We start from the raw sequence: 27,061 nt of genomic DNA on the forward strand, positions 1-27,061 counted from the left end.
AATACCAACAGACATCAGAGACTCATCTGTGGGGATTTTTCCATTGAGTAGCTGCCAAGTAAAAAAGGATATCTTCATGGGCAGCGATTGGTTCCATAACCCATCTAGCATAGGAAACCTCTAACGATCCTCTCCGCACTTCATTCCAAGCTGATTTAGTAGAGAAACGGCCATCCCTAGGGGGAGTCCAAACCAGAACATCTTCCTTCTCAGATAAAACAAAATTACTAGTAATAATGCTTTGCCATACCCCTGCTGAGTCTATCTGAGCCAGAACGTCCTGCTTCCACATGCCATCCCCTTCTCATCCCTGATTCGCAAATCCATGTCAACAAGAAGGGCGTTGTCCACATAGTCAATCAACGGACCAACCCCTAACCAGTTATCTAACCAGAAGCAAATGTTGCCAGTGCCTAATAACCATCTTGACCTAGCAAGCAAGAATTCCTTGTGCGCCAAGGCATTTCTTCAAGATTTCGAACCAGTCCTGCTTGACTCTGCTAAAGCGAAGTGAATATTTTTAAGAATTTTGCCCTGAAAAAATCACTCCACAGCGAACGATCATATAGAATCCTCCACAACCCTTTAAGCCTTAGAGAGAGGCCATAATCCTCTAGAAGCCTAACTCCCAACCCCCTTCTTTTAGTGGTCTGCATACCTTCTGCCAATTCACCCAATGCCGGCGCTTTCCCCACTCCGAACTTCCCCAAAGAAAGTCAGCGAAAATTCCATAGATCCTACCTAGGACAGTCTTAGGTGGATCCAAAGTGGCGAGTATATGGGTGGTGATAGAGGCGAGGACATGCTTAAGAAGTGTAACATGTTCCCCACCAGACAAAAGCTTTCCTTTCCAGCCCGCCACTTTGTTTCTTATTTTTCCAACTAGATCATCAAAGAAACATATTTTAAGCCTTCCAGCGTGGAGAGGCGCTCCCAAATAAGTAATCGGGAGTCTTTGTTATATCTGGAATTAGTAACTAATATAATTGCAGAAGTAATTTGCTTCAGTGTTCTACAAAACTAGGCTAGGTAGTGTTTTGCATAATGTTTTAGTGCTTTTATTCTTCTCTTTAAATCTGTAGGGTTATTCCTCAGGTGAAGTGTTTGTTACATCATAATACATAAACAGATCTTTTGTATGTTAATAAGCACTGTTTTTCATTTCAACACTTACCCTTGTGAAAAAATGTGGTTTTTTTTTTGTTGATACGCAGTCACAGGAGAAGACCGGATTCAGTTTCTTCACAACCAAAGCACAGCAAATTTTGAAAGCCTCTGTGAAGGACAGGTTAGTTCCTGAAACGTTACTATTCCCATCTACTTCTGATTTAATTTTGTTCTCATGTCAATGTTACTTTAACTAAGAGTACTCTTTTCTTTTTGTTTCATTTGACACATGCAGGGATGTGACACCGTTTTTATTACGCCAACAGCTCGTACAATAGACATTGCTCATGCATGGGTTATGGTAATTATTGTGTCAAATTAGTTTGACAATATTTGGTTATTCATAGTGAGCATCATCTGTTGAAGTAGTAACTGCTAAAATACTTTATTGATAAACTCAATTGGTTGATGCAAATTCACAGAAAAATGCGGTAACATTGGTGGTTTCGCCTCTAACAGGCAAAAGCATAACTGACATGCTTACAAAGTACGCTCATCAAATTCTATCCTTTAATGCATGGATTGGAGCTATTTTTGTTGTGGCATGCTTTTATTTGTATTAGATGGGGGGTTCTTTTACATAAGTGACATGCTTCCGCATCATTTTGTTCTAGTTTTCTCTTTTCCTTCTTCTGTTGGGTTAGTATATTAAATGCTATAAGGAAAAAAAGAAAAACCATACACATTGTTGTTATGGGCCTGGCTAAAGCGGTCCTATCAATGAGGTTTTGTTAATTTACTGTTATGTACTAGATGTGGATGTACATGTAGTGGAATGTCGAGACAGTATTCATGGAGCTAACGCCTCATCGTTGGGAACTTGGGCTAGGGCTATTGATGCAGGAGCCTGAGGGGCATCAAATATACAGTAGTCATATTTGTCTTCATTACTTTATTGCTACCATAAGCATCAATAGTATAGTTCTGGCCTTGTGGGCCTGTTGTAATTAAATAATTAATAAGCGAATAGTAATTAGAGGTTGAGGGTACAATTATGATTCTAAATGATATAATCCTTCCAGGTCTAAAGTACTATAAAATGGCTTTGGGAACTTGTAAACAAGGAAATTTTTGGATCACCGTTGGATTATTGCTGGTTTCTCTATTACTTGATGTGTTCTTGTGGATCTGTTTTGTGCTCCATGTTAGCTTTCAAGAGTTTTTTGAGTTGCTTTGTACTTATTATATTCCTCTTATGGTTTTATTTTTCACCTTTGGGCTTCGGTCTTACCTTGAAAGATAGGAATTTCAGGGTTGGAGGTTAGGATCACCAAGATTGTCACAAGAGTCAGGATATGTTCCATCCTCCCAATTTTCAGCCAGTCAGAATGGTGGATGGAAAAGCACTAATACACCTTTCTTCACTTCTTTTCTAGATTCAATTCTACAACAAACATTGTCTAGTTAAGTGCAAAGCACGCATTCGAGACACACCCTTGCTAGTAATTGGTCAACAATGGTCAAGTTGGAGGACGTTTATCTTAAATGGTCAAAAGTCATAGTATTCTTTTTGAAGAGACCGATATAGTTAGAGAAGAATGTTACGACCTTCAGTCATACAGGGCAGGACTGACTTGAAGCAGATGTAACATGGAGAAACTTCTTTTCTTAAAGACTTAAAAGAGTTGTCTGGACTATGTGACCACTAGTAACGGAGTACTGGTTTCTTTTAGAGTTGGATACGTAAGGTGGGAAAGCAGAGATACACGACTCGTTGGACTTTAAGCGGTTGTTCTGATGGATAGAAAGAGCAATTGAGATTGAAATTTATTCTGTTAAGCCTAAAGGTGTTCTGTTAGCCATCATTACAACAGCAACAACAACAACATAGCCTTATCCCAACTAAATGGGGTTGGCCACATGGATCCTTTCTCTCCAATGAGCTCTGTTTGAAGTCATACAAGATACAAGGCTTAAGCTAAGCATGTCTTTCCTCACTAATTCCCCTATGGTTATTTTAGGCCTGCCCCTTGATCTTTTGGTTCGCTCAATCTGAATCAAGTCACTCTTCCGTACTGGGGCATCTGAAGGCCTCCATTGAACATGGCCATACCACCTCAAACGACTCTCTCTAAGCGTATCCTGGATTGGGCCTACTCCCAGGTCCCAACCCAGTTCTAATACAGTCATTCCGTACTTTATCCTCCCTAATTTTCCCCACACATCCATCTCAACATCCTCATCTCCGCTACACTTAGTTTATTAATATGACACTTTGTAACAGCCCAGCATTCCAAACCATACATCATAGCTGGTCGAATGATAGTAATATAAACATTTCGATCACACAGTACTCCGGATGCACCTCTCCACTTCCGCCATCCTATTTTAACCTTCTGGGCAACGCCATCTTCTATGTCACCCTCCTTGTTTACGATTGATCCTAGATATCTAAATTAATCACTTTGCAGTACCTCCCTTTCACCAATATGGCAATATTCACCACCTCATTATCCTTCCCAATGCTGCTAAATTTGCATACCATATATTTAGTCTTAGATCTACATATCTTCAGACCTTTTGATTCCAAGTTTGATCTCCATAGTTCCACCTTGGTGTTGATCCCTGCTTTTGTTTCATCCACCAAGACAATATCATCCACTAAAATCACACCTCAGAACCTCATCTTGTATGCCTTTGGTTAAGGCATCCATGATAAGCGCAAACAAATAAGGGCTTAAGGATGATCCTTGATGTAGCCCAATTGAAATTGGGAATTCATTGCCTTGGCCCCCTGCAGTTTTGATGCTAGTCACCATACCGTCATACATATCTTTAATTATATCCACATATTTACATGCCACTCTTCTCTTCTCCAAAATATTCTAGATTAACTCTCTAGGCGCTATGTCATAGGCTTTTTCTAGGTCTATAAAGACCATATGAAGATCTTTCTTGCCCTCTCTATATCTTTCCATGAGTCTCCCAAGTAAGAAAATAGCCTCCATTGTGGATCATCCTGGCGTAAAACCAAATTGGTAGTCCAAAATAGTAGTTTTCTTTCTCAGGTGGCTTTCAATAATCCTCTCCCACAACTTAATTGTATGACTCATTAATTTTATGCCTCTATAATTATTGCAGCTCTGTATATCACCTTTGTTTTTGTAAATTGGAATTACAATGCTTCTCCATTCATCTGACATTTTCTTTGTGGTCATAATCTTGTTAAACAGCTTGGTGAGCCACAATAAACCACAGATTCCTACGTTCTTCCACACCTAAATAGGGACCTCGTTTGGGCCTGATGTCTTGCCTACTTTCATATTTTTAATAGCTTCTTTTACTTCAAACATCCTAATTTTGTGATATATCTTCTCCAAGTGGTGTCCAATTGAGTAATGTCACCTTTCACAGCTCTATTACTTAAGTGGTTTTCATTAAAAAGGCCGTAGAAGTACTCTTTCCATTTCTCCTCAATGTCCTCATCTTTTATTAATACTCTAGCATCCTCACTTTTAATGCATCTAACATGGTCGAAATCTCTGGTCATTCTTTCTCTCACTTTAGCTATCTTATATATAGCTTTTCCCCCATTGTTTGTGTTCAGATCATTATATAGATCTTCATATTTCTTCTCCCTTGCTTTCCCCACAACCTTCTTAGCTTTGTTTTTGGCGAATTTATATCTTTTTAATCCTCCACCTCTTTAGTCATTTGCCATGTCTTAGAACTAGTTTTCTTAGACTATGGCTGCTTGGACCTCATCATCCCACCACCAAGTCTCCCTAGGGACATGTTGAGATCCTCTCGATTCGCCTAGAACCTCTTTAGCAACCATCTTAATACAGGTCGTCATCTCGTCCCTCGTCGTATTTGTTTCTCCCTCCAAGTCCCACTTTCCTTATTTGACCACTTTATCAGTAAATGAACTTCGAGGACTCCTTTTAATCTCCACCACCTTATTTTAGGGCAAATAGGCTCTCTTATCTTACGTCTCTGCGGAATGAGGCACTTGTCTAGTACCATTAGTGATGTAGATCGAAGCATGAAGAAGACCAAAGAAAAAAAAGTTACTGTTCATGTGAACAATACCTCATGGCACTGTTCACGTGAATAGTGATTTAGGGGTTGATATGGACTGCTGGCTTAGAGAGTTGATTTTTGGTGCTATTTTTATTATTAGATAATCAGTTTTCATTTGAGTTGTAATCCTATTTGGGAATCCTAGCTCTACTTTGAGTCCTGTTTTGAGTCTATTTCCTTTGTTATTTCAGTTTCCTAGTCAGGTAGGTTGCCTTATTTGTTAAGGATTGGGTTAGGCCTTTCCTTTTTAGTGAAAGAGTATATTTTTGAGTCTTTTATATAAGGTTATAAGGGGGCAAAGTATGGTACACGAATTTTGATATTATTGGAAAGTTTTTTAGCTGCTCTTCTTCTCCATTAAAGATTTTTGTCTTGTGTTTGATCAAGGCTGGTGGGATTGGTGTTTGATCCGATCGACACCTTGCGGTATGAAGCCCGGATGGTTCGTTGGAAGGAATCGATGTTCGATTCGATTGACACCTTGCGGTGGGAAGCCCGGGTGGTTCGTTCAAGCTCTCTTTGTTCTTCAACATTGTTCAAGTTCTGATCAAAGATCCTTCATTTAAACAAGCTGCTGTGCAAGTATTACTTCAACAACAGTAAGTTTGAATCATCCCAAACCCTAGCCATTCTTTTTCTAATCCTCTAAACATCCAAACTCTACTAACCCCACTCTTTCCTCTTTCACAAGCCAACCCTAGACTCCAAACCTACTGCCGATTCTTTCCAGTGACCTTAGACTTGTTAAAACTTAACGAGACCCTCCCCTGCATCAACTTACCCTAACCCTACCATCAAACCCTAGGTACCCTCAAATCCTAACCCTAATTTGACCAAAAACACTATTTTTGGCCTACCCGATTGGTGTTCATAACAGATCCTGGTTTATTGGCTTCTAGTTGGTCTCCTACCAATCTAAAATTACGTTAATCAATCTATGTTGAGTGGTTAGGGTCTCCCCCGGAATAACTTTGCAGTCGTTACAAAACAATCTGTCCGACCTTCTTGACTTCTTATTTGGAAGAAATCTATTTGGCTGATATGATACCCACTTTTGTAGGTAATTAGGTGCTCTTCTCTCTTTTCGAAAAAGTTCGCAATGGATAAATCATAAGCTACTGCAAAGTCTAAAACTAATATTTCCGCCTCATTCCTTTCTCCTAATCCATAGCCTCCATGTACACCTTCAGAGCCTTTACAATCTCTTCCAACAGGACCATTCAGATCACCCCCTGACTAAAGCCTTGCACTAATCCGTCCATACAACAACAACAACAAACTCAGCCTTATCCCAACTGAATGGGGTTGGCTACATGGATCCTTGCAAAACAAAGTAATGTAGTCCTAGATAGGTAGGAGACCTACTAGGAGCCAGATAACCAGGACCTGTAGAACTGCTGGTTTGATGGGGTAGAATTGAGGTTTTTAGGTCAAATTTAGGGTTAGGGTTAGAGTAATGGGGATGGGCCTAATATGTTAAAGCCAGGCAGGTTTAGGGGAGTCTAATGAACTAGGTTTTATCGGTTTTGGATGAGTAGAAGTAGTTTAGATGTAATTGGGCAGCAACTAAGGTTAGGGTTTTGGGAAATAGGGAAGTGATGGAATCTAGGGTTTAGAGGTGGAGTTAGGGCAAGGGTTTTAGGTCAAGTGTGGGTAGGGTGGAGGGGAATATATGCTGAAAGTTACAGCTAAATCAGATGGTTAAATCTGGAATTATGGAGGCTTCCTAGTAGAACTAGGAGAGAGGGGTAAAACTGTAATTTTAGACAATCGGCTGGGTGGATGGTGCTGAAATTTGAATAGAGTCTCTTTTAGGGTTTGAGGAATATTCGATCAAATTTTTAGCAGGTTCTAACAGTTAGATTTGGCTGGGCAGAATTCCCGCGAAAATCACCTTGCATGTGACCTTCTAGAAGGAAAGAAGATTAGTTGCAGGTTTTAGGGTTCTAATGGATCTGTGGTCTTAACGGTGGATGAGGAAGGTAGTAATGATTGAGTATTGGCAATGGGGATCGATGGGGGGTGGGTTTAGAGGATTAGGAGAAGAAGGGGGATGATGGATAACAAAGCAATGTGGACAACAACTTGATTATCACACCACAACTGTATAGGCGAATTGTCTTAAAATGCAAGCTCAGCTAATAATTGTTTTACCCACATCAGCTCACAAGTAGTATGTGCCATAGCTTGATATTCTAACTTTGCATCGGATCGAGCCACAATTGCCTATTTCTTGCTTTTCCACGACAAAAAGTTCCCTTCAACAAATGTGCAATAGCCAGTAGTTGACCTTCTGTTAACTGGAGATCCAGCCCAAGCAGCATATGAAAAACCCTCAATCCATCCATGACCATGCTCAAAGTAAAGTAGACCATGTCCAGGAGCCTTCTTGAGATACCACAGAACTTGCATAACAGCCCCCCTATGAGATGTCCGAGGAGCAGACAAAAATTGACTTACAACACTGACAGGAAAGGCAATGTCAGGTCGAGTCACAGTCAAATAATTTAGTTTCCCAACAAGCCTCCGATACTTCTAAAGATCCTCTGAAACATTACCTCCATCTTCTGTAAGCTTTAAATTGGGATCCATGGGAGTATGTAGAAACTTTCACTGTGAAAGATAAATTTCTTTCCTTCACTGAGCCACTTCTACACCCAAGAAGTACTTCAACCTTCCCAAATCTTTAGTCTGAAATTTCGGCTGCAAATGCATGTTCAAGTTCTCAATACCTGAAGAATCATCTCCTATAATAACAATATCATGTACATATACAATAAGAAATATTATGCCTGCATCAAAATGTCAGAAAAATACTGAATGGTCAAACTCTAATACGACCTCAGTGAACCGACCAAACCACGCCCGAGGAGACTGTTTCAGCCTATACAAAGACTTCTTGAGCTTACACCATCCCAGACTCTCCCTGAGCAACAAACCAAGAAGGTTGCTCCATATAAACTTCCTCATGGAGATCCCCGTGTAGGAAAGCATTCTTAACATCTAACTGAAATAAGGGCCAATGGTGGGTAGCAACAAGAGAAATCAAAATGCGAACAAAAGTGAGCTTAGCCATAGGGGAAAAAGTACCCAAGTAATCAACACCATATACCTGGGCATAGCCTTTTGCCACAAGTCTGGCCTTCAAATGTGCTAAAGAACCACTAGGATTAACTTTCACCACATAAACCCAACGACAACCAATAATAGATTTATCTGATGGTAATGATACAAGATCCCAATCATAGCAGCCCTCCAATTGGGAATAAACAATGCCTCTGCAACAAACTTAGGAATAGGATGATTCTCAACAGTAGTCAAACAAGAATGGAAACTAGAGGACAAACTAGAATAAGACACAAAGTTACAAATAGGATGTTGGGTACAACTCCGAACACCTTTACGAAGACTAATAGGGACATCAAGATCAGAAGAGGCATTAAGGGAAGGAGGATTACCTATTGCAGGATCAACAGGTGAAGATGGGATAAAGGTAGATGAAACGGGTGGGGCCCAAACTTTTCGAAGGTGATGTTGGTACACAATAGGAGGCCATGGCGACGGAACAGGCCTATTCCTTGATCCAACTTGAGGATATTCGCCGTACTGCCATGCTACCTCCTTCTTAGGACCGATCAACACTTATATCTGTCCCGCCTGGGCAATCCAAAGGTGTTTCCTCTCGCCCTAGTAATCGTTTTGACTATGAACCTCTTAAATGTGAATATTATGGGAAAGAGAGACACACCAAGGAATTTTGTTGGAAGCTTCATGGGCACCCGTCTGCTTCTTCCACCAAGGGTCGTGGTTGTGGGAAACCTTCTGCAAATCATACTGAGACCACCATAGTTGATCCTCCACCTGGTGTTGCACCTTCCACTTCTCAGGATGAGCTTACCAAGCTTCTCAGTCATTTGGAAACCAAGCTGGACTGTACCAGCCCTGCCAGTTCTGCTTCTGCTCCCGCTTCCACCTTGGTTCCTTTGGATTCTGCCAATTCAGGTATTTCTTTTGCTGGTATTTGTGCATCCACTATTTCCCAATCATGGATTCCCAACTCTGGTGCTTCAGACCCTATGACCGGTAAGGCCAATTTTTTCTCCAAATATTCCCCTTGTTCTGGTAAGGATAAGGTGCGCATTGCTGATGGTTCTCTTTCATCAATTTATGGAAAGGGATCAATCACATGCTTTCGTACTTTGACCCTAAACTCGGTTATGCATGTTCCAAATTTTACTACTAATCTCCTTTCCATTAGTCGTCTCACTTCCGACCTTAATTGTAAAGTGACTTTTTCCCCCTTCTCATTGTCTCTTTCAAGATGTGGTAATGGGGGAATCGATTGGCTCTGGTAAAGCTTACAGTGGTCTCTATTTGCTTGATGCTGTTGCTGCCCCTTCTCTCCGCCATGGTCATCCTACTATTACTGATCCTGCTGTTCCTCCTGACTTACTACGTTGGCTTTGACGTTTAGGACATCCTCCTATAGGCACTTTAGTTAAAGTTTTTCTTAATTTATTTTCTAAATGTACTCCCAAGGTTGTTTTTTGTGATGCTTGCATTTTAGCCAAGCAAATGTGTTCTGTTTATTCTAGTTCAAATTCTCGGAGTACTTCTCCTTTTATGTTAATTCATTCTGATGTCTGGGACCCTGCCCGATGTTCTTCAATTTTCGGTTGTAAGTGATTTGTATCTTTTAGCGATTGTCATACTCGGTGCACTTGGCTTTATTTATTACACCATAAAAGCATAAGAGAGTTTCAAGAATTTCGACCCCCTCAAAACGAAATGGCCCCTCGAATAAAAAAAATGAAAACATTTCGATCGAAATTCTCGAGATTTCGAGATATTTCGAGATTTTTTCAAAATCTCGCGAGATTTCGAAAATCTTGAGAAATTGCTTTATATAAAATACCATGTTTCGACAGTCTCGGTCAAAATTTCGACCGAGACTGAGAAACAGAGAGCATTTTTCCTCCTTTGGCACTTTTGCTTGGTTTTTAAAGGTATTTGCTAATTTCTTCTTCAATCTTCCACTTCCCACTTAAATCCTTACCGCATCTACGCCGGAATCACTTGGAGAACAAACTTCTTAGCACATCTGTGAAGCCTTTCCACTATTCCAGGTAAAACCATATTCTCAAAATTTATTTTTTTTAGGGAAATGCATGATCAACATGTTTGTTTGTGATGAAATAAATATATGTTAGACACCGGAAGCCGATCTACGACTTCACGGTGTCGAAATTTTTTTTGGTATATATATTATTTATTTATTTTTCTACTTAAAAAATTGGATTTATTTACAATAAAAATCAAAAAATAATAGGGGTTATGTATATTGTATGGTGATGAATTAAATATATGTTAGACACCATTGGCCGATCTATGGCCTCATGGTGTCAAAATATTTTTCTGCCAATAATTAATTAATTTAATTTTTGGAAATTATAAAAAATATTTAAAAAATTCAAAAAAATAGCAAAAAATAAGAAAAAATATGAGGTTTTTGTTTTAAAATTACTGAAAAATATAAAAGTAAATTGTACATACTTCTTATTTGCTGCCCATTTACATATCTTTTCGATTTTGTTGTGCTAGGCCAATATTTATTTGAAAAATATTTTTAAAAATTGTTTTTAAATATGAGAAAAATATGAGGGTTAAGGGAAAAATACTAAATAGTTATATACTTATATACTTGTATTAGTGCTCTTAAATCTTAATCCTTAAACATTTAAACTAAAATAATTGATGTGCTTCAGTGATTAATGAATTGTCTTTTATTCATGCAACAGTAAACTAGTCCGATTATGGCGAACCGTGGTAAACGACAGAGCCAGAGGCAAGAGGGGCAGAGGCAGCCGGCCCAGACCCAGGGGGAGGGGAGCACACCCAGGCGCACTAGGGGTGACATTGCATGGGTGCATGGCACTCTAATTGATGGGGATAAAAGAAAATCCCAATGCAACTATTGTCACATGCAGTTTTTGGGAGGTGGTGCCACTAGACTCAAACAACATCTAGTTGGGAATTCTCCTGAAGTGGTCGCATGTCATATGGTCCTTGTGGAGGTATCTAGGGCTGTCATTGATTACATGAAGGGAGGGAGTAAGAGGAAGGCTCAGAGGGAGAAGGCAAAAGTAGATCTTGAGGAAGCAGTGAGGTGTACAGCGGGAGGCCAATCAAGCCATCGTGATGATGATGATGATGATGACCCTGATGATATAGAGACTGAGCGAGAGGCTAGGGATTGGAGACGAGCACAGATGATGAGCAGAGCCAGTTATCATGAGGATCAGGAGAGAGTCGAGAGACAGAGAGTAGGTGGTAGTGGAGGAGTTGGTGCTAGTGGTAGTGGAGGAGCAGGTACAAGTGGAGGAGGTGGGTTGCCTAATCCCTTTAGGAGATCACAGAGTACGAGGGCAGCTCCCCCTCCGCCTCCACCACTACAAGATGACCCAACACTTCACCAAGCACCTGGTGTTTATAGAAAGAAAGGCAGCAAACAACCAAAAATCAAGGGAGCATGGAAAAATCTGAAGGGGATGGTGAAGGAATTTATAGCTAAGTGGATGTTATACCATACCATCCCAGCAAACACAGCACAAGGCCCCTTTTATCAGACTATGATAGATTCCATTGCTGAGGCTGGCCCAGGGTATAAGGGGCCCACCCCATATGAGATTATGAATGTGTATTTGCCCCAGTAGAAGAGAGAGCTTGAAGACTACATCAATGAAATGAGGGGGCTGTGGGAGACCTATGGGGTGACCATAATGTGTGATGGTTGGACTAGTCCTACAAGAAAGTCCATCATCAACTTTATGGTGTATTGTGATGGGAGGACAGTCTTTCTAAAGTCTGTTGATGCATCCAAGGAGAAAAAGGATGCAAAGTATATCTACAAATTGCTGAAGGAAGTGGTAGAAGATGTAGGAGTGGGGAACGTTGTCCAAATTGTAACGGACAATGGAAGCAACTACAAGAGTGCCGGTGAGAGGTTGATGCAAAACAATAAGTACCGGTTGTTTTGGACTCCATGTGCTGCCCATTGTATAGACCTTATGTTGAAGGACATGGGAAAGATCAAATTGGTACAACATGTTGTGGAAAAGGCAAGGCAAATGACCAACTTTGTCTACAACCATGGGTTTGCACTAAACCTCTTGAGGGAGAAGTGTGGGGGTGACTTAGTGAGGCCAGGCATAACTAGATTCGCCACCAACTACATTGCACTCAAGAGTATAGAGACCAAGAAGTCTGGACTGAGATCAATGTTTGCTTCTGAAGACTGGTTCAACTGGAATGGGTCCAATACCCATGGTGGTAGGGAAGCACAAGCTACAATTTCATTAGATGACTTTTGGTCTAAGTTGCATAAAGTGGTACAACTTCTGGACCCAGTGGTCAAGGTTTTGCATATAGTTGATTCTGCTCTTAAGGGACGACCATGCCACATCTATATGCTACCATAGACTTGATGAATAAAGGTGTTTACAATGCAAATCTACGAGGTAGCAAACACTTTCTCAAAATTATCAAGGAGCGCTGGGAAAATCAACTTATGCATCCACTGCATAAGGCTGGTGAGTGTACACTCTTTGTTTTTTATGCAATTACATCTTTTAAAGTTAATTTGAAGGATATATTACTAACTAGTCAATATGTAATGTCAATTTCAGCATATTATTTGAACCCCAAGTACCAATACATCATAGGCTTGGGTTGAATAATAGTCTTATCGACTGCAGTCAAAGAAGTAGTTGCCAAGTTGGAGCCGAATAGTAAATTACAGGCGATATGCAACAATGAGGTGAGTCTTATAAGTTATAATTCATTTGGAATTACTCAATTCAATACTAAATAGTAATGAGTCATTACTAATTTTAAATATTTTCCAAATGATTATAGTTGAAGACTTTTAGGGATGCATTGGGAAGTTTTGGAACCGATCTTGCAGAGCAAGGCCGGACACGCGTGATCGGTACTCATTAGTCATTACTTCATTAGTCATTACTCAATTCAATATCTTATTCTTTTGAAATGAAGGTGACATGTTTCTTTTGTTGTAATGCATTGAATGGTGGGTGTTGTATGGGGTTCCGCAAACAATTTAAGAAAAATAGCAATAAGGTTCTCTCCCGCACATGTTCAAGATCCGGTCGTGTGAACGGAATTGGAGTACATTTTCTCTCATCCACTCCAAGAGGAGAAATAGATTGGGTTCTGAACGTCTCTCTGACTTAGTGTATGTGCATTATAATTTGAGGTTGAAGATGCAACACATACGCATGGGACAAGAGGGTATCAGGGAAAATATCGATCTCGCCGACATTTTCCAGGTGGAGTAAGATGATGAAGATCCTATTGTTGATTGGGTGAGGGATAGAGGTGAGCCAGTGTTAGATCAGCCTGGAGGTAGACCTGAACCCATAATAGCTGAACACATAGAAGCTAATGTGGATGACTTCATGGCTGCAGAGGGTGAGGTACACGCACGGGACGCATCACCCATACCGTTCCAGCCTACTGGTGGTGTTGATGAGGAGGATGAAGATTGGTCTATGTCATCTGGTGGAGATGGTGGTGGTGGAGATGGTGGTGGTGGTCCTGGTGGAGATGGTGATGATGGATGATGATGAAGGTGATGATGAAGGTAATGATGGACGTGATGATGATGGTGATGGTGGTCAAGCATATGAGGGAACTCGAGTCCCGTTTGTGGTACAAGAGCAGCAAGAGGCAATCCGTGCCCCCACTGGCCCCACACCAGCCACACGGCCCACATCGTCCACCTCGACCTACTCGAGAAAGCAGCGTGGCCAGCCCCGTCCTTGTGGTCGTGGTAGTGGTACTAGTAGGCAGGCTGAGCTTATGGACATTGATGCCCTATCCGGCTCTGTTGGTGGGTGAGTATTGGCGATAGAGACAGAGATCGAGTGGGCATTTCCGTGCCCCATCTTTTCATGTAGACAACAGTCCATCTCCAAGACAATCGAGCATGGTTCATCTCATTCACATCCATATGGCGAAGGGCATTCTGGGCAGTACCCTTGGGGGCAGCAGCTTATATCTTCTCCATCCATTCCCAGTTTTGAGTATGACTCCTACTCACAGGGATATAGTGGATCGTCTTTTGTGGATGACTTCTTTTCCTACACTGGCTACCCAACCCACCAGCCGCAACCGTATAACCTGTACATGCTCCCAGAGCCGTCATATGACTCATATCATAGTGGATCAGTGGGTAGTACTTCTTCACAGTTTGGTGACCTATATCCTAGGATAGGTTACCTTCAGCATGTTGATGATGCAGTTTACATAGTCACTGTGAATGACTACACTTGCTTCTTCTCCCAGACTATGACGTGGCATGCATTTGTCCTACAGTCGGAGAGCAATACACGTCGGCTCCAGCGGACCATGAGTGGGGTTGATCCTGGACGGCGGAGTAGTTATTATTAGCAAATTTGTAAACATTTGAGATGAATGATGACTAGTTGACTACTTGACTTGTAGCCTTGTAGGGGACAATTGGGGATATTGACATATTGTGATTTTGAATGTTTGATATCATCTTCTTAAATCTTAACTATTAAGTTGTTATTTGTTAACTTGTTATTGAATATTGACTTGATGTCTTATGTACTTAATATTATGATTTATGACTTAACTTATGAGTCATTATGTTTCCAACTTAGTTCCAAGTCAATTTACTTGTTTAATGTACAATGTGTATGTGTAAATGTGTAATTAACTAAGTTATACATTAGGGTTTGACCGTACGTTGCCAATCAATGGTGCACATCCAAAACACCATTTTGGGTGACTATTTTTGCAATTTGAACATTTAAATGTGTTTATATAGCTTAAAATAGGGTTTTTATGAAGTTTCAGGCCTTAACTTGGCCTAAAACCCACCGAAATGACCTATTGAAACATACCAGAAAAAATACAATATTTCGGCTCGAAATACCGAAACGAAACGAGTTCTCGAACTATGCATAAAAGTGATGTTTTCCATTGTTTTCAATCATGTCATAATTTTGTGCGTACTCAGTTTAATGCCCAAATTAAAATTCTCCATAGTGACAATGGTAAAGAGTACACCAATGGGGCATTTCAGGCTTATCTTGCATCTCATGGCATCCTCTATTAGACCAGTTGTGTTGATAAAGCGGCGCAGAATGGAGTGGCTGAATGTAAGAATAGGCATTTACTTGAGGTGGCTCATGCATTGATGTTTGAAATGAATGTTCCTCCTCATTTTTGGAGTGAGGCTGTTTTAACTGTTGCATACTTAATCAACTGCATGCCTACCCGTTGCTTAACTTTAGCTCCCCCGTGAAGGTTCTCCAAGGAAGCAATTTCTTCACGGTTCCACTGAAGGTGTTTGGTTGTGTGTGTTATGCTCGAAATCACCCACATCCTGGTAAATTGGAACCTTGAGGATTGAAGTGCATTTTTGTTGGTTATTCCCCTACCCACAAGGGGTATCGTGGCTATCATCCTCCCACTCATCGGATGCTGGTTACTATGGATGTGTTGTTTAATGAAGTTGTCCCATATTTTCCTCTGGCCTCTCATTATGGGGTTGATTTGGTTGGTGCCGAGATGCCTGATATGCTTGATATGCCTATTCCCATTCCACCACCTAGTGATGACCTTGGTCCTTCTGACCAGGGGGAGACAACACCACCAGCTGTTATTCTTCCACCATCCAAACCTCCTATTGTTCGCACATTTCATTGTCAAGGTCAAAGAGATGCCACTGTAGCTGCTCAAGACAAAGGTGTTTTATTTTCTCCTCATGATCAAATGCAAGTTGAAGCCTTTACTGATTCTAACTGGGCCAGTTCCCCTGATGATCGACGATCCATGGTCAACTTCTGGTTCCTATACCTTTGTTGGGGGTATTCTGGTCACTTGGCAAAGCAAGAAGCAATTAGTTGTTGCCCGATTGAGTGCTGAAGCTGAGTTTCGTGCCATGTCCCATGGCATCTATGAATTAATGTGGCTCCAAGGGTTGTTGAAGGACTTGGGTAGTTGGGTCTACCTAAATCTTTACCTATGATGCTTTACTGTGACAACAAGTCTGCGATCAATTTTGCCCACAATCCAGTGCAGCACGACAGAACCAAGCATGTGGAAATTGATCGCCATTTCATTAAAGAAAAGCTCGAATAAAGTCTAATTTGTACTCCTTTTGTCAAGTTTGGAGATCAGTTCGGTGATGTTTTCACCAAGAGTCTTAGTAGTAAATATTTTGGTCCTCTTGTATGCAAGTTGGGCATGTGTGATATTCATGTGCCAACCTGAGGGGGAGTGTTGTAATATGGGGTTCAAGGGTATAATTGTCCATAGGATTTTATCTTGTGTTACCTTAGGGGCTTTAATGTCATTGTACTTCATATCTCATTATTATAAATAAAGAGTGGTCTACGTCTCTCTGACACAAGTCATAATTTTCCAGCCATCATATATATATATATAATATAATAATATAATAATATAATATATAATATGATAATTTAATAGAATTATGCTTGTATGCAACATAGAAGCCATATCAATGCAATATTTGAAATTTTGGTTGAAATGACCAAAATTTCATGAAATATTTTGGTTTCGACAAAGGTCAAAATGAAACCAGGTGCAATACCTGGGCCTTACCATGTTTCGGTTGAAATTTCACAGTTTCGGCAAAATTTCGACCATGTTTTAGATTTTGGTATCGTTTCGGTCGAACCCTTCATATAAAATGCATGGTTTAAGTTTCAATGAAATTTCAACCATGTTTTGAGTTTCGGTATTGTTTGGCTAGTTTCGACTCCAAAGAGGGGAAACTTCCTAGAAAACCTCAGTGTTTATAATTTTTGTCCAAATCGGATAGGAATCTTTTGTCAAAGACAGCAATGACAACAGGAGTGTCTATGCCTTGGCGAAAGAGCGCCGTGAGTTCAATCTGAATGAGACCAATGTGAATGTATCTCAATCGGGGTGTTTGGCTACTAATCGTTGGATTTGAGCCGGATTGAGCAGAGATTTCAAGAGAAGCGTCATCTCGTAGATCGAGTGGTATTGCCACAAGCTTGGTCAAAGAAACGCCTAGACCAGGTTAAGCTTGGAGAGCTTATAGACCTCAGCGTGCTTAATTGATTTAAGTCTAGTGAAGAGGTTAGGGTCAAAAGAGACATCTTCATGGAGGAGATTATTCAGAGAAACCGAGTCACATTCAGGTGAGGGAGTCGAATCGGTTGTAGACTCGTGTTCCATAAAGATGAAATCTCCCATATCTTTGTAATGAACCATGTATAACAATAAAATTATGAAATGGTTTCTGATTTTTTTAATTCATTCCTGAAGCATATTTTAGTTGTTTTAATTGAATTATGTGTGTTCTATTACTAAGTTTTGTGTATACAAGATTATTCAACGAACAACTTACAACTACATTACCAACCCAGAGTCCAAAGCCAAACTACCATTTTGGGTGTGTTTTATTTACAATCTAAGGGTTACATTATGTTTCCAGGACGTATGCGGTTTCTTAGAAGTTTCGGGAACCAATATGGCCATTTGGGTTTTGAAACCATTAATCGAAATCAGCAACTGAGACCTTCCAGGTTTCGATCGAAATTTCATGATTTCGCCAAAATATTTCGGTTTTGAGCCTGGTCGAAATCAGGCTTCAAACCGAAACTTTGAACTTTGATTATGCTAGTAATGATTTAATATGAGAAAACCAACATATAATAAACAAAATATAGGATATAATATAAGCATATTCATCAAAAGATAAAGCAATAAACATAAATTAACACAAACTCGTGAATTGTCAAAAAACTGATATAATATAAGACTTGTTCTCACAAGGTCACAAGGCGACGCCTGCGTCCAAGGCGTCCAAAGCCCTAGTGTTGCATCAAACAAGGCATACTGTCACCTTAGACCCAAGAAGGCGCCTAGATGCCTAGGTGACACCTTGACAACTATGGGCCAGCATATAAATTATTATGGGCTTTAATTGGTCTACACCAGTCCAGGCTGGCTTGGGCATATTTACTTGGAGGGTGTTTGGTTTTTTTGGATGTGTTGCAGAGGTTTTTCCTATATATTTTTAATATTTGAAGATGTCAATGATCTGGATCCTGCATGTGAATGGTGTGATGCTTTTTGTGATAAAAGTTTATAGATGACCTATTATTTTTGGACAGTATGGAGTCTGTATTTTATGTGTAACGGTCATTTATATCTTTGTTGATGATTTTAGGTACATATTTTTTGCTGATAAGGTAGAAGTTCAGGATATCACAAAGCAAACGTGCTTTTTCGTAGTCATTGGACCTAAGAGTAACCAAGTACTGTATTTGTATACTGATCTAAATTTGATTCAGCCTAAGTTTGGTTTGAGCTTTTTTTTTTTGTCTCCTCTCCCGTTTGGATTTGGGATTTGACTTGGTTCAGATGCTTTTTGTTATGCTGACTTAAGGTAATGGAGGAGTTAGGCCTTGGTGATCTTGTTGGGAAACCGTATGGCACACATGTACATTATAGTGTAAGTTTCAATATTTTCCATTGAACTTTTTTTGCCTTATCCTCAGGTTACTGTTCTCGAGATTGCATTCTTCTCTTTTCTTTAAATAATCTTAGAGTTTTTATTCTTGTGGTTGCATCTTCTATGTAATTAATTTATTATGTTTCATTTGGAGTTTTATTCTACTTTCTGATAGTGTGTACTCTTTTCTCTTTTATAAATTCATTGGAACTGTTGATTGGGGAAATCTGATTCATTTCAGTGAGACACAGCCAGCCTTTATTTATAATATAATGAAAGAAGGTACAAGTACTGAAATATCCCTATGACAATTCTATCCTTATACCCATATTACTACATTCCAACTCAAGTTGGTGAATAAATGTCACACATGCCCAACTTACACACAATAGGATGAAAAACAGAACTATTAAGGCCTTTGGTAAACACATCAGCCAATTGGTTGCCAGACTTAACAAAAGGAACACTATCCAGCTTTGCTTTAATGAAGTGACGATCAATCTCCAAATGCTTTGTACAGTCATGCTAAACTGGATTATGAGCAATATTAATGGCTAATTTTCTATGACAATATAGAATCATACGAAGAACAACGGGAACAGCCAAATCCGTTAATAGAATTTTGAGCCACAAAAGTTCACAAATACCATGGGCTAGGGCTGCAACAGGGTCGGGTTGGGCCGGTTTTTTTAAAACCCTGACCCTGACGGGACAAGCCCAGCCCAAGCCCGCCTTGATTGGCCCTGGCCTTGCAATAATTAAATTAACATAGACTATGTAAGATGTGAGAGAGGAGGCTTGAACCCAAAACCTTTTGGTAATAATTGGTTTGTACACAACACAAACTACCAAGTGTGCTAAGCACTTGTTTACATGAACATTAGCTTCTATTTTTTAATAGATAAAGAAATTTCTTCAGGGCCAAAATCAGCGTCGGGCTGACCCGCGGGCCGATAGGGCCAAACTTGCAGCCCTACCATGGGCCATAGCCCGAAATTTTCCATCAACACTAGATCAAGCCACAACAGCCTGCTTCTTGCTTCTCCAGGTAACCAAGTTTGCCCCTACAAACGTACCATAACCAGATGTAGACCTACGGTCATCAGGAGAACCGGCCCAAATGGTAGGTGATAATGAGGAGAGTAAAGAACCCCTCATCCTGGAGCAGATTTCAGATAGCGGAGAATACGGAACCCTACTTCCATTTGAGAGGAGTATGGATCATGCATGTACTGACTGACAAGACTAACAACATGAGCAATGTCTGGCCTAGTATGGGAGAGGTAGATAAACCTCCCCACCAGTCTCTGATATCGCCCCTTATCCATATCTTAACCATTCTAGCTCTCAAGATGAGCATTAGCCATTAGCATCAAAACGAGTATCTATGGGCGTGCACCCCAACATACCAGTCTCCGATAGGAGATCAAGGGTATATTTGCGTTGAGATAGGAAAATTCCTCAGGTAGACTGAGCAACTTCAATGCCAAGAAAATAACGAAGCTTTCTCAGATCTTAATCTCAAATTCCTTGCCCAGATATTCCTTGAGGCAAGAAATTTCTTTTGAATCATTTCCTGTGACGATAAAATCATCAACATATATAATAAGGAGTGCAATCTCCCAAACCAAGCACAGGGAGACCGTTTCAGCCCATACAATGCACGTTTCAGTTTACACACCTTCCCCTGAGTTTTTGACATGCAAAACCTGGGGGAATCTCCATATACACTTCTTCAAGTTCGCCATGAAGAAATGCATTCTTGACGTCAAGTTGTTGTCGTTCCCATCCCAGATTTACTGCACAAGAAAGGATGATACTAATAATGTTCATTTTTGCGACTAGGGCAAAGGTCTCTTGATAGTCGATCCCATAGGTCTGGGTAAATCCCTTGGCAACAAGCCTATATATATATATATATATATATCAATCCACCAATATCAAGGGGTCGCCAAGGCGACGTGATGGCATCCAGGCTCCTTGGTCGCCTTGGATGCCTTGGGCGCCATGACGGGTGCCTTGCTGCCATGGCGGTGTCGCCTTACTTTTTTACCCTTTAAAACGCCATGGTCCCCTTCCCGCCTTGATAACTATGTGATCCACTGTGCCATCTATTTCTGCTTCACTATGAAAACCCACTTGCAACTGACAATCTTCTTTTGTAGAGGAAGACTTAGATCCCATGTGTCATTTTTTTCCAAGTGCTTGCATCTCTTCAACCATGACTGCCTTCCACCGTTGGTCTGCAAGAGCTTCCTGATAGTTTTGAGAATGGAAACAAAAGACAAAGAAGACACAAAAGTATGATAGGAAGGAGAAAGTGAGGTATAAGAAACAACTTGAGATATAGGATTTTGGGTACAAGACCTTTTACCTTTGTAGACAACAATAGGTAAGTCAAGAGATGGATCCAGTGAAGGATCAATAGCACTAGAGGGAAGAGAATTACCAGATGGAGCCAATGGGGATGAAGGTAAACCTGGATCAAGAGATGGTGATTGGCTAGGTAGAATAAGTGCCATGGTGCGTCTGTTTTTTACGAGATTGGACATAAACGTGCAAAACTGGTCCTGGTGGTCTAGTAGCAGTCTCCCCCTGAACAGTGTCCTGTACAACACCTGGCAATGATGGAGGCATGTCCATAGAGGATGTAGGAAGCGGCACTTCTTCCCAATTAGTAGCAATCTCCCCTTGAAGAGGTGCTTTAGGGTAGTAGACCGCGGATTCATGAAAGACAACATCCATAGTGACAAATAGGCGCCAGTAAGGTGGATGGCAGAACTTGTAGCCTTTTTGAGTAGCAGAGTAGCCAAGAAAAATGCACAAGAGGCCACAAGGATCACGCTTATCGTGAGGATGGTGATTGCGTGCAAAGCAAACACAACCAAATACCTTTAGAGGTACGGTAAAGGATGATGACCGCTGAAAAATGTATAGTGGAGAACAGAAGTCAAGGACCCGAGAGGGCATCCGGTTGATAAGATAGGCAGCAGTCAAGAGGGCATCACTCCAGTACTGAGGTGGAACGTGCATCTCAAATAAGAGGGAATGAGCAACCTCTAAAAGGTGACTGTTCTTGCGTTCAGCCACACCGTTTGGATAGAGGTGTCAACACAGCTAGTCTGATTAATAATACCTTGAGTGGCAAGGTATGATTGAAATGAACCATCCATGTTTTCTCGGCCATTGGCGCTATGAAGGACCTGAATATTAGCATTGATCTGTGTCTTGACCATGCGATGGAAGAGTTGAAAGCATAATCTGTCTTGACCATGCGATGGAAGAGCTGAAAGCAGTGAAAAACCTCACTTTTATTTCACATCAAGTAAATCCAGGTAGTTCGGGTATGATAATCAATGAAGGTAAGCAAAGATAGAAACACAACAGGCAGCAGGTCCCCATACATCAGAGTGAATCAAAGTAAATGGAGTGGAACTTTTATAATTTAAATTGGAATAAACCGAGTTTACTTGGCTAAAACACAAGTCTCACAAAAAAATCATTTGAATTACATTGCTGAAATAAAGAAGGAAAAACCCTAGCTAAAGTCCCAATGGGAGGATGACCTAAACGCTTGTGCAAATGTAGTAACTCAGATAAGGCAAGTGAAGAAGAATCCGTTTGATGAACCGACCAGAGATAGGAGAAACTGAAGAGAGACCATCCTCAAGCAGATACAGACCACCTTGTACTCTACCACAACTACTTGTTTTCCCTATCACTAGATCTTGAAAAACAAAATGAGAAGGATAAAAGGTGACTTTATAATTTAAATTGGCAGTGAGACTACTAATGGATAACAGATTAGTAAAAAAAATTGACCGAGTCCAACTTTTGAAGGGAAAAACCCGGAGGGGAGCCATTAGCAATGATTGAGAAGGAGAGGGAAGCGATGCAGGAATGGTTCCAGCGGACAAAGATTGGAGGAAAGGCCATCTGGGGCATGACATCACAAATGAAGTCCCATCTTAAGGAGTCGAAGGCTTTATGGATGTCAATTTTCAAGAGGGCAGCAGGGGAATGAGATTTACGTTCCAAGCCCTGAACAATCTCTGCACAGAGCAGAATATTGTCGGCAATGCTTCTACCCGAGATGAAGGCCGATTGGATCGGGCTAACTAAATAAGGAACCACCAATTGAAGCCAATTAGCCAGAATTTTGGCAATGAATTTATAGAATATTGCAAAGGGAAATAGGCTGAAAATCAGATAGGGAAGAGGCTCCCTCTTTTTTGGGGATGAGGCAAAGGAAAGTTTGGTTAATGCGGGGGAGCTGGCTGGGATTATAGAAGAAGCTGCGGATGGCTTTAATGAGGTCATCTTTGATGATGTCCCAACTAGCTGAGAAGAAACAACCTGTCAGGACCTGGAGCCCGATTGGCTTTATGCGAGAGAACCACTTTGAGGATTTCATCATCCGAGGGAATGGATTGGAGGAGATCCAACCAGGAGGAGGGAACGAATTTACTGATGAGGTTAGGGGGGATGGGGGAGGGAGGAGAGAGGGAAGGGCAAAAGAGAGAGGAGAAGAAGGAGATGGATTGATTTTTAATGCCGAGGGCATTAGTGATGGGGGTACCGTCTGAAGCCAAGAGCATGGTGATGGAATTAGAGTTGGGGCAGGCTTTCGGAGAATGATGGAAGTAAGCCGTATTGGAGTCTCCAAGCTCAAGCCACTTAATGCGGGATTTTGGCAGAGAAAACTCTCTTCTTGGGAGTAAACATAAGGTTGAGCATGTTCAATTGGAGCTGGGATTAGACAAGGGAGCCGCAAACAGAAGGTTGAGCATGTTCAATTGGTGCTGGGATTGGACAAGGGAGAGATTGGAACGGCAAGAGGAAAGCCGGGAGGAAATATTACCAAAGATGGAGCTATTCCAGACTTTGAGAGCAGCTTTGGTATTACGAAGCTTTTTTGCAAAGGCAAGGAGAGGGAGAGAGAAGTAGTGAACATGCTTGGGCCAAGCCTCACGGAGGGTGGGAAGGAAGAGGAAATGGGAAGTCCACATGTGAAAGAATTTGAAAGGCTTAGTGCCAAAAGAGGAGTAGGGTTGGATGAGAAGATGACAAGGGCTATGATCAGACATACCAGGATGGAGGAAGGAGGCATGAGAGTTGGGGAAAAGGGTAAGCCAGGCATTATTAACGAGGAAACGATCAATTTTACAAGCAATCCTATCTGGCCTTACTCTCTTATTGTGCCAGGTAAAGGGAGAACCCAACCATCTCAGATCATTGATCGCAAGATCGTCAATGCAATCATTAAAGGCAATGACCGAGGAAAGATTAAGGGGGCGACCACCAATTTTTTGAGATCCGAAATGAATAACATTGAAGTCACCTCCTACACCCCAGGGAAGAGGACCAACTGAGGATTGAAGGAGGGAGAGGTCATTCCGTAGAAACTCGGAGTTTACTCTCATGTTTCTTGAAGTTGGTAGCATCAGTAGAACAAGTATCTTGAAACTCTTCATTAAAGTCTAACTCCTGCCACAAACTACGTAACTCAGAATAGTACTGTAACAGAGTGAGTTCCTTCTGCTTCGTTTCGTGAATCTTCTTGCATAATTCATATATCTAAGCATCATTCCCTACTTGTGAATAGGTATCCTGCACAGCCTTCCAAATTTTAGCAACAGTATTTAGAAGGTAACCCCTAGCCATATGGGCTTGCATAGGGTTGATGAGAAACGACATCACCAATGAATTATCTGTCATACCCTGGCACGGTTAATAAGGGCATGGTGTGACTGGATGCCAACTGGCACCCAACCAACTTCCAGGATCACAAGTACAATACTCCCATTCACAGTTTATCATCACACAGAAATCAAAACGCAGCGGAAGAGAATAAATAATAATGATATCAGCAACAAATAAGAAGATCTGAGTGATAAACTTGATATTTATATAGATTGAAATTTGCATTACAACTATACAGTTCTTACAAAAGTAACACAAGTCAAAAGTATAATCAGCTACTATAAGCTTTACTATACAAAAACAATATATAAACACAAAAGAACATAGCCTGCTCCGTCAGGCTAGATCATAGGAAGACGCACGCATCGCATACGCAGGACACATTGTGCACTTCAAACTCCTGCACCACACGACCCTCGTCGGTATGGAAGTCTGAAGCAGCATCAGATCCAACTCCTGGTTTCTTAGAACCAGCCATACCATCTGAAAAAGAGGGATATCCACAGGGGTGAGCTCCACTGAGCCCAGCAAGGGAAAACATGCAAGCAGATGCAAAGAATCCATGATGCATGTTTAAAACTAAGCATGAAACTAGCAACAGATCTAGGTCTTATGAGGTTTAAGTGCTACTGTAGTAGTTATGATATTCTCAGTCTCGGAAACGCAAACCAAACATCGGCCACCCGAGAATACCACTTTACTACGGTGAAGACCCGCCAGTTCCGGAATGTACACATCAGACCCTAGTGGACCCCAATGTTAACCCTACTGTTTGTTCCCGTTCTGGTAGTACTCTTCAGACCTGGGACAGTGAATGGCATTCCGGAATTACCCAGACCTACCACAGGTTATCCAACACCTCACCCCTGTTGGCAAGGGTCGTAGCACTGGGTTTATGACAGCCTAACCATATGCATTTCTAACATGGATAACATATGAGGTAGTAGATAGTATAGTGAGCAGTTCTAGCATCATTTGTTAAACACATCAATATAGATCATAGTAAAAATATGCAAATGCAATATGAAATGATAACCTATAATCATACATTCATCTAATGCAAAAGAAAGCTACAAAACTACATGACTAATACTTCTATATTGATGCATGTCAATGGCAGCCAACATAAACAGCAAATTAAGTAAAGAAACACTCTCAAAATAAGTCAAAAATCCCTTACCTGGAGTTGGATGACTGTACAAGACTACAAGTCCGTAGATGATACAATTCTCAAATAAACCTCACCCAACAGGAAATTACAGTCCTAACATGTAGTAAACAGCATGAATTAGACACTACATAAGTCTAGGATAAAGCCTAAACTATCTAGGATCCAAGCTGAGACAGCAGGGGTCAATAGGATTTAGACCAGCCTTGAATCCGGTCGGCCGTAGGGGTCTAAGGCCTGAATCAGGTGGGTGATACAGTCTCTGATTTTTGAGGTCTAACTCATGGATCTTGCCATGCGTGGTACCTAATCACCCAAATTAACTTAAGGGAACCTAAGGGTACTGCCATGGGGTCATTTTGACCCATTTGCATGTCTGAACAAGTCAAGAATTCCAATCATAGAGAATAACAAAAGAATTCTTGAAACCTTAAGAACATGGCAGACCACCAGAGAAAGAGGGCAAATGGGACAGCACAAGAGGTTGGAGGAGATCCCCAATTGAGTTGGATTAACCCAACTGAGTTAGGTTTTAGGGCCTTTATAGGACAATGTATCTAATTTCAAGAAATTTGGGTTGATTGAGTCATAAACTCAGTTGGAAATCAAGGAAGAAAGAAGGAATTTGGGAATTTCAGAATTAGATGGACCAGTTACCTTGAGTTTGATGTGGAGAAGGTGGTAGTACACCACCAATGGTCCTCTCCCAAGTTCCCCAACTTCAATTGTCCAAAAATCTTAAGCCCTAGGTCCTTCTTCCCTTTCTTCTCTTTCTCTTCTTCTTTTCCTTAGAGCAGAAACGATTTTGCTTTGAGTTGAAATGAGATTCTAAACTAAGGACAACTTATATAAGAAAGGTTACTAAAGGCTGTTTGGTTAGGCCCAAGTAGAATCAGTTTTTAGAATAGCTTTGGAAACTAATTAAACTGGAATTAACTATCTAAAGTCCTATGTTTAAGTCACGGGTTAGATATACCATGACATAATTGAGGCCCAGGGCATGTTGGCACACGGGCAGCCCGGACCACAGGGGATGTGGGCCCCACAAGAGGAAAAATTACGTTGCAGCCCCCACACATTATTAAAACATCAGTCCTATATATAGTAATAAGTTCTTACCTAAAACCTGGCCTATGAGATTGTGAGGTTCTGCATATGCTCAATCGAGCATGTTTGACATATGAAGCTTATGTGCTGGGACCCGGCAGATTCTTCGGATTCAATGATGGCTAACTGTGTTGGCTCCCCGGAATCCTCCATAGGTGAGTCAACGGATTGGTCCGAATCTACAACCGGTGCAGCCCACAACATTGAGGCAAGCATGGACACTGAACCAGAACCTGAAATCATACAAGTTCAAAAAGGCTCAAATTAGAGGTGGGTCTCACATTATCTAAACTCCAAGTCTTTTGGGTAGAACCAGCAATGGTAGGCTTCTC

The 27,061-nt window shown here is 41.0% G+C and overlaps 1 protein-coding gene across 3 annotated transcripts in view; it reads left to right on the plus strand.

Moving 5' to 3' along the window:
• LOC122669302 (putative transferase At1g60990, chloroplastic) overlaps nt 1-27,061 on the plus strand; it is an 80,592-nt gene that overhangs the window by 14,684 nt on the left and 38,847 nt on the right. For 2 of the 3 annotated variants that reach the window (XM_043866045.1, XM_043866046.1), the window contains exons 4-8: nt 1,215-1,288; nt 1,403-1,468; nt 1,590-1,654; nt 18,467-18,554; nt 18,686-18,751. In XM_043866045.1, coding sequence (XP_043721980.1) covers nt 1,215-1,288; nt 1,403-1,468; nt 1,590-1,654; nt 18,467-18,554; nt 18,686-18,751 — 359 coding nt within the window. The remainder of the gene's footprint in view (nt 1-1,214; nt 1,289-1,402; nt 1,469-1,589; nt 1,655-18,466; nt 18,555-18,685; nt 18,752-27,061) is intronic. The other variant, XM_043866048.1, reaches the window with a different exon arrangement.

This window comes from Telopea speciosissima, chromosome 7 (assembly GCF_018873765.1).
Source record: "Telopea speciosissima isolate NSW1024214 ecotype Mountain lineage chromosome 7, Tspe_v1, whole genome shotgun sequence".
Lineage (NCBI taxonomy): Eukaryota > Viridiplantae > Streptophyta > Magnoliopsida > Proteales > Proteaceae > Telopea > Telopea speciosissima.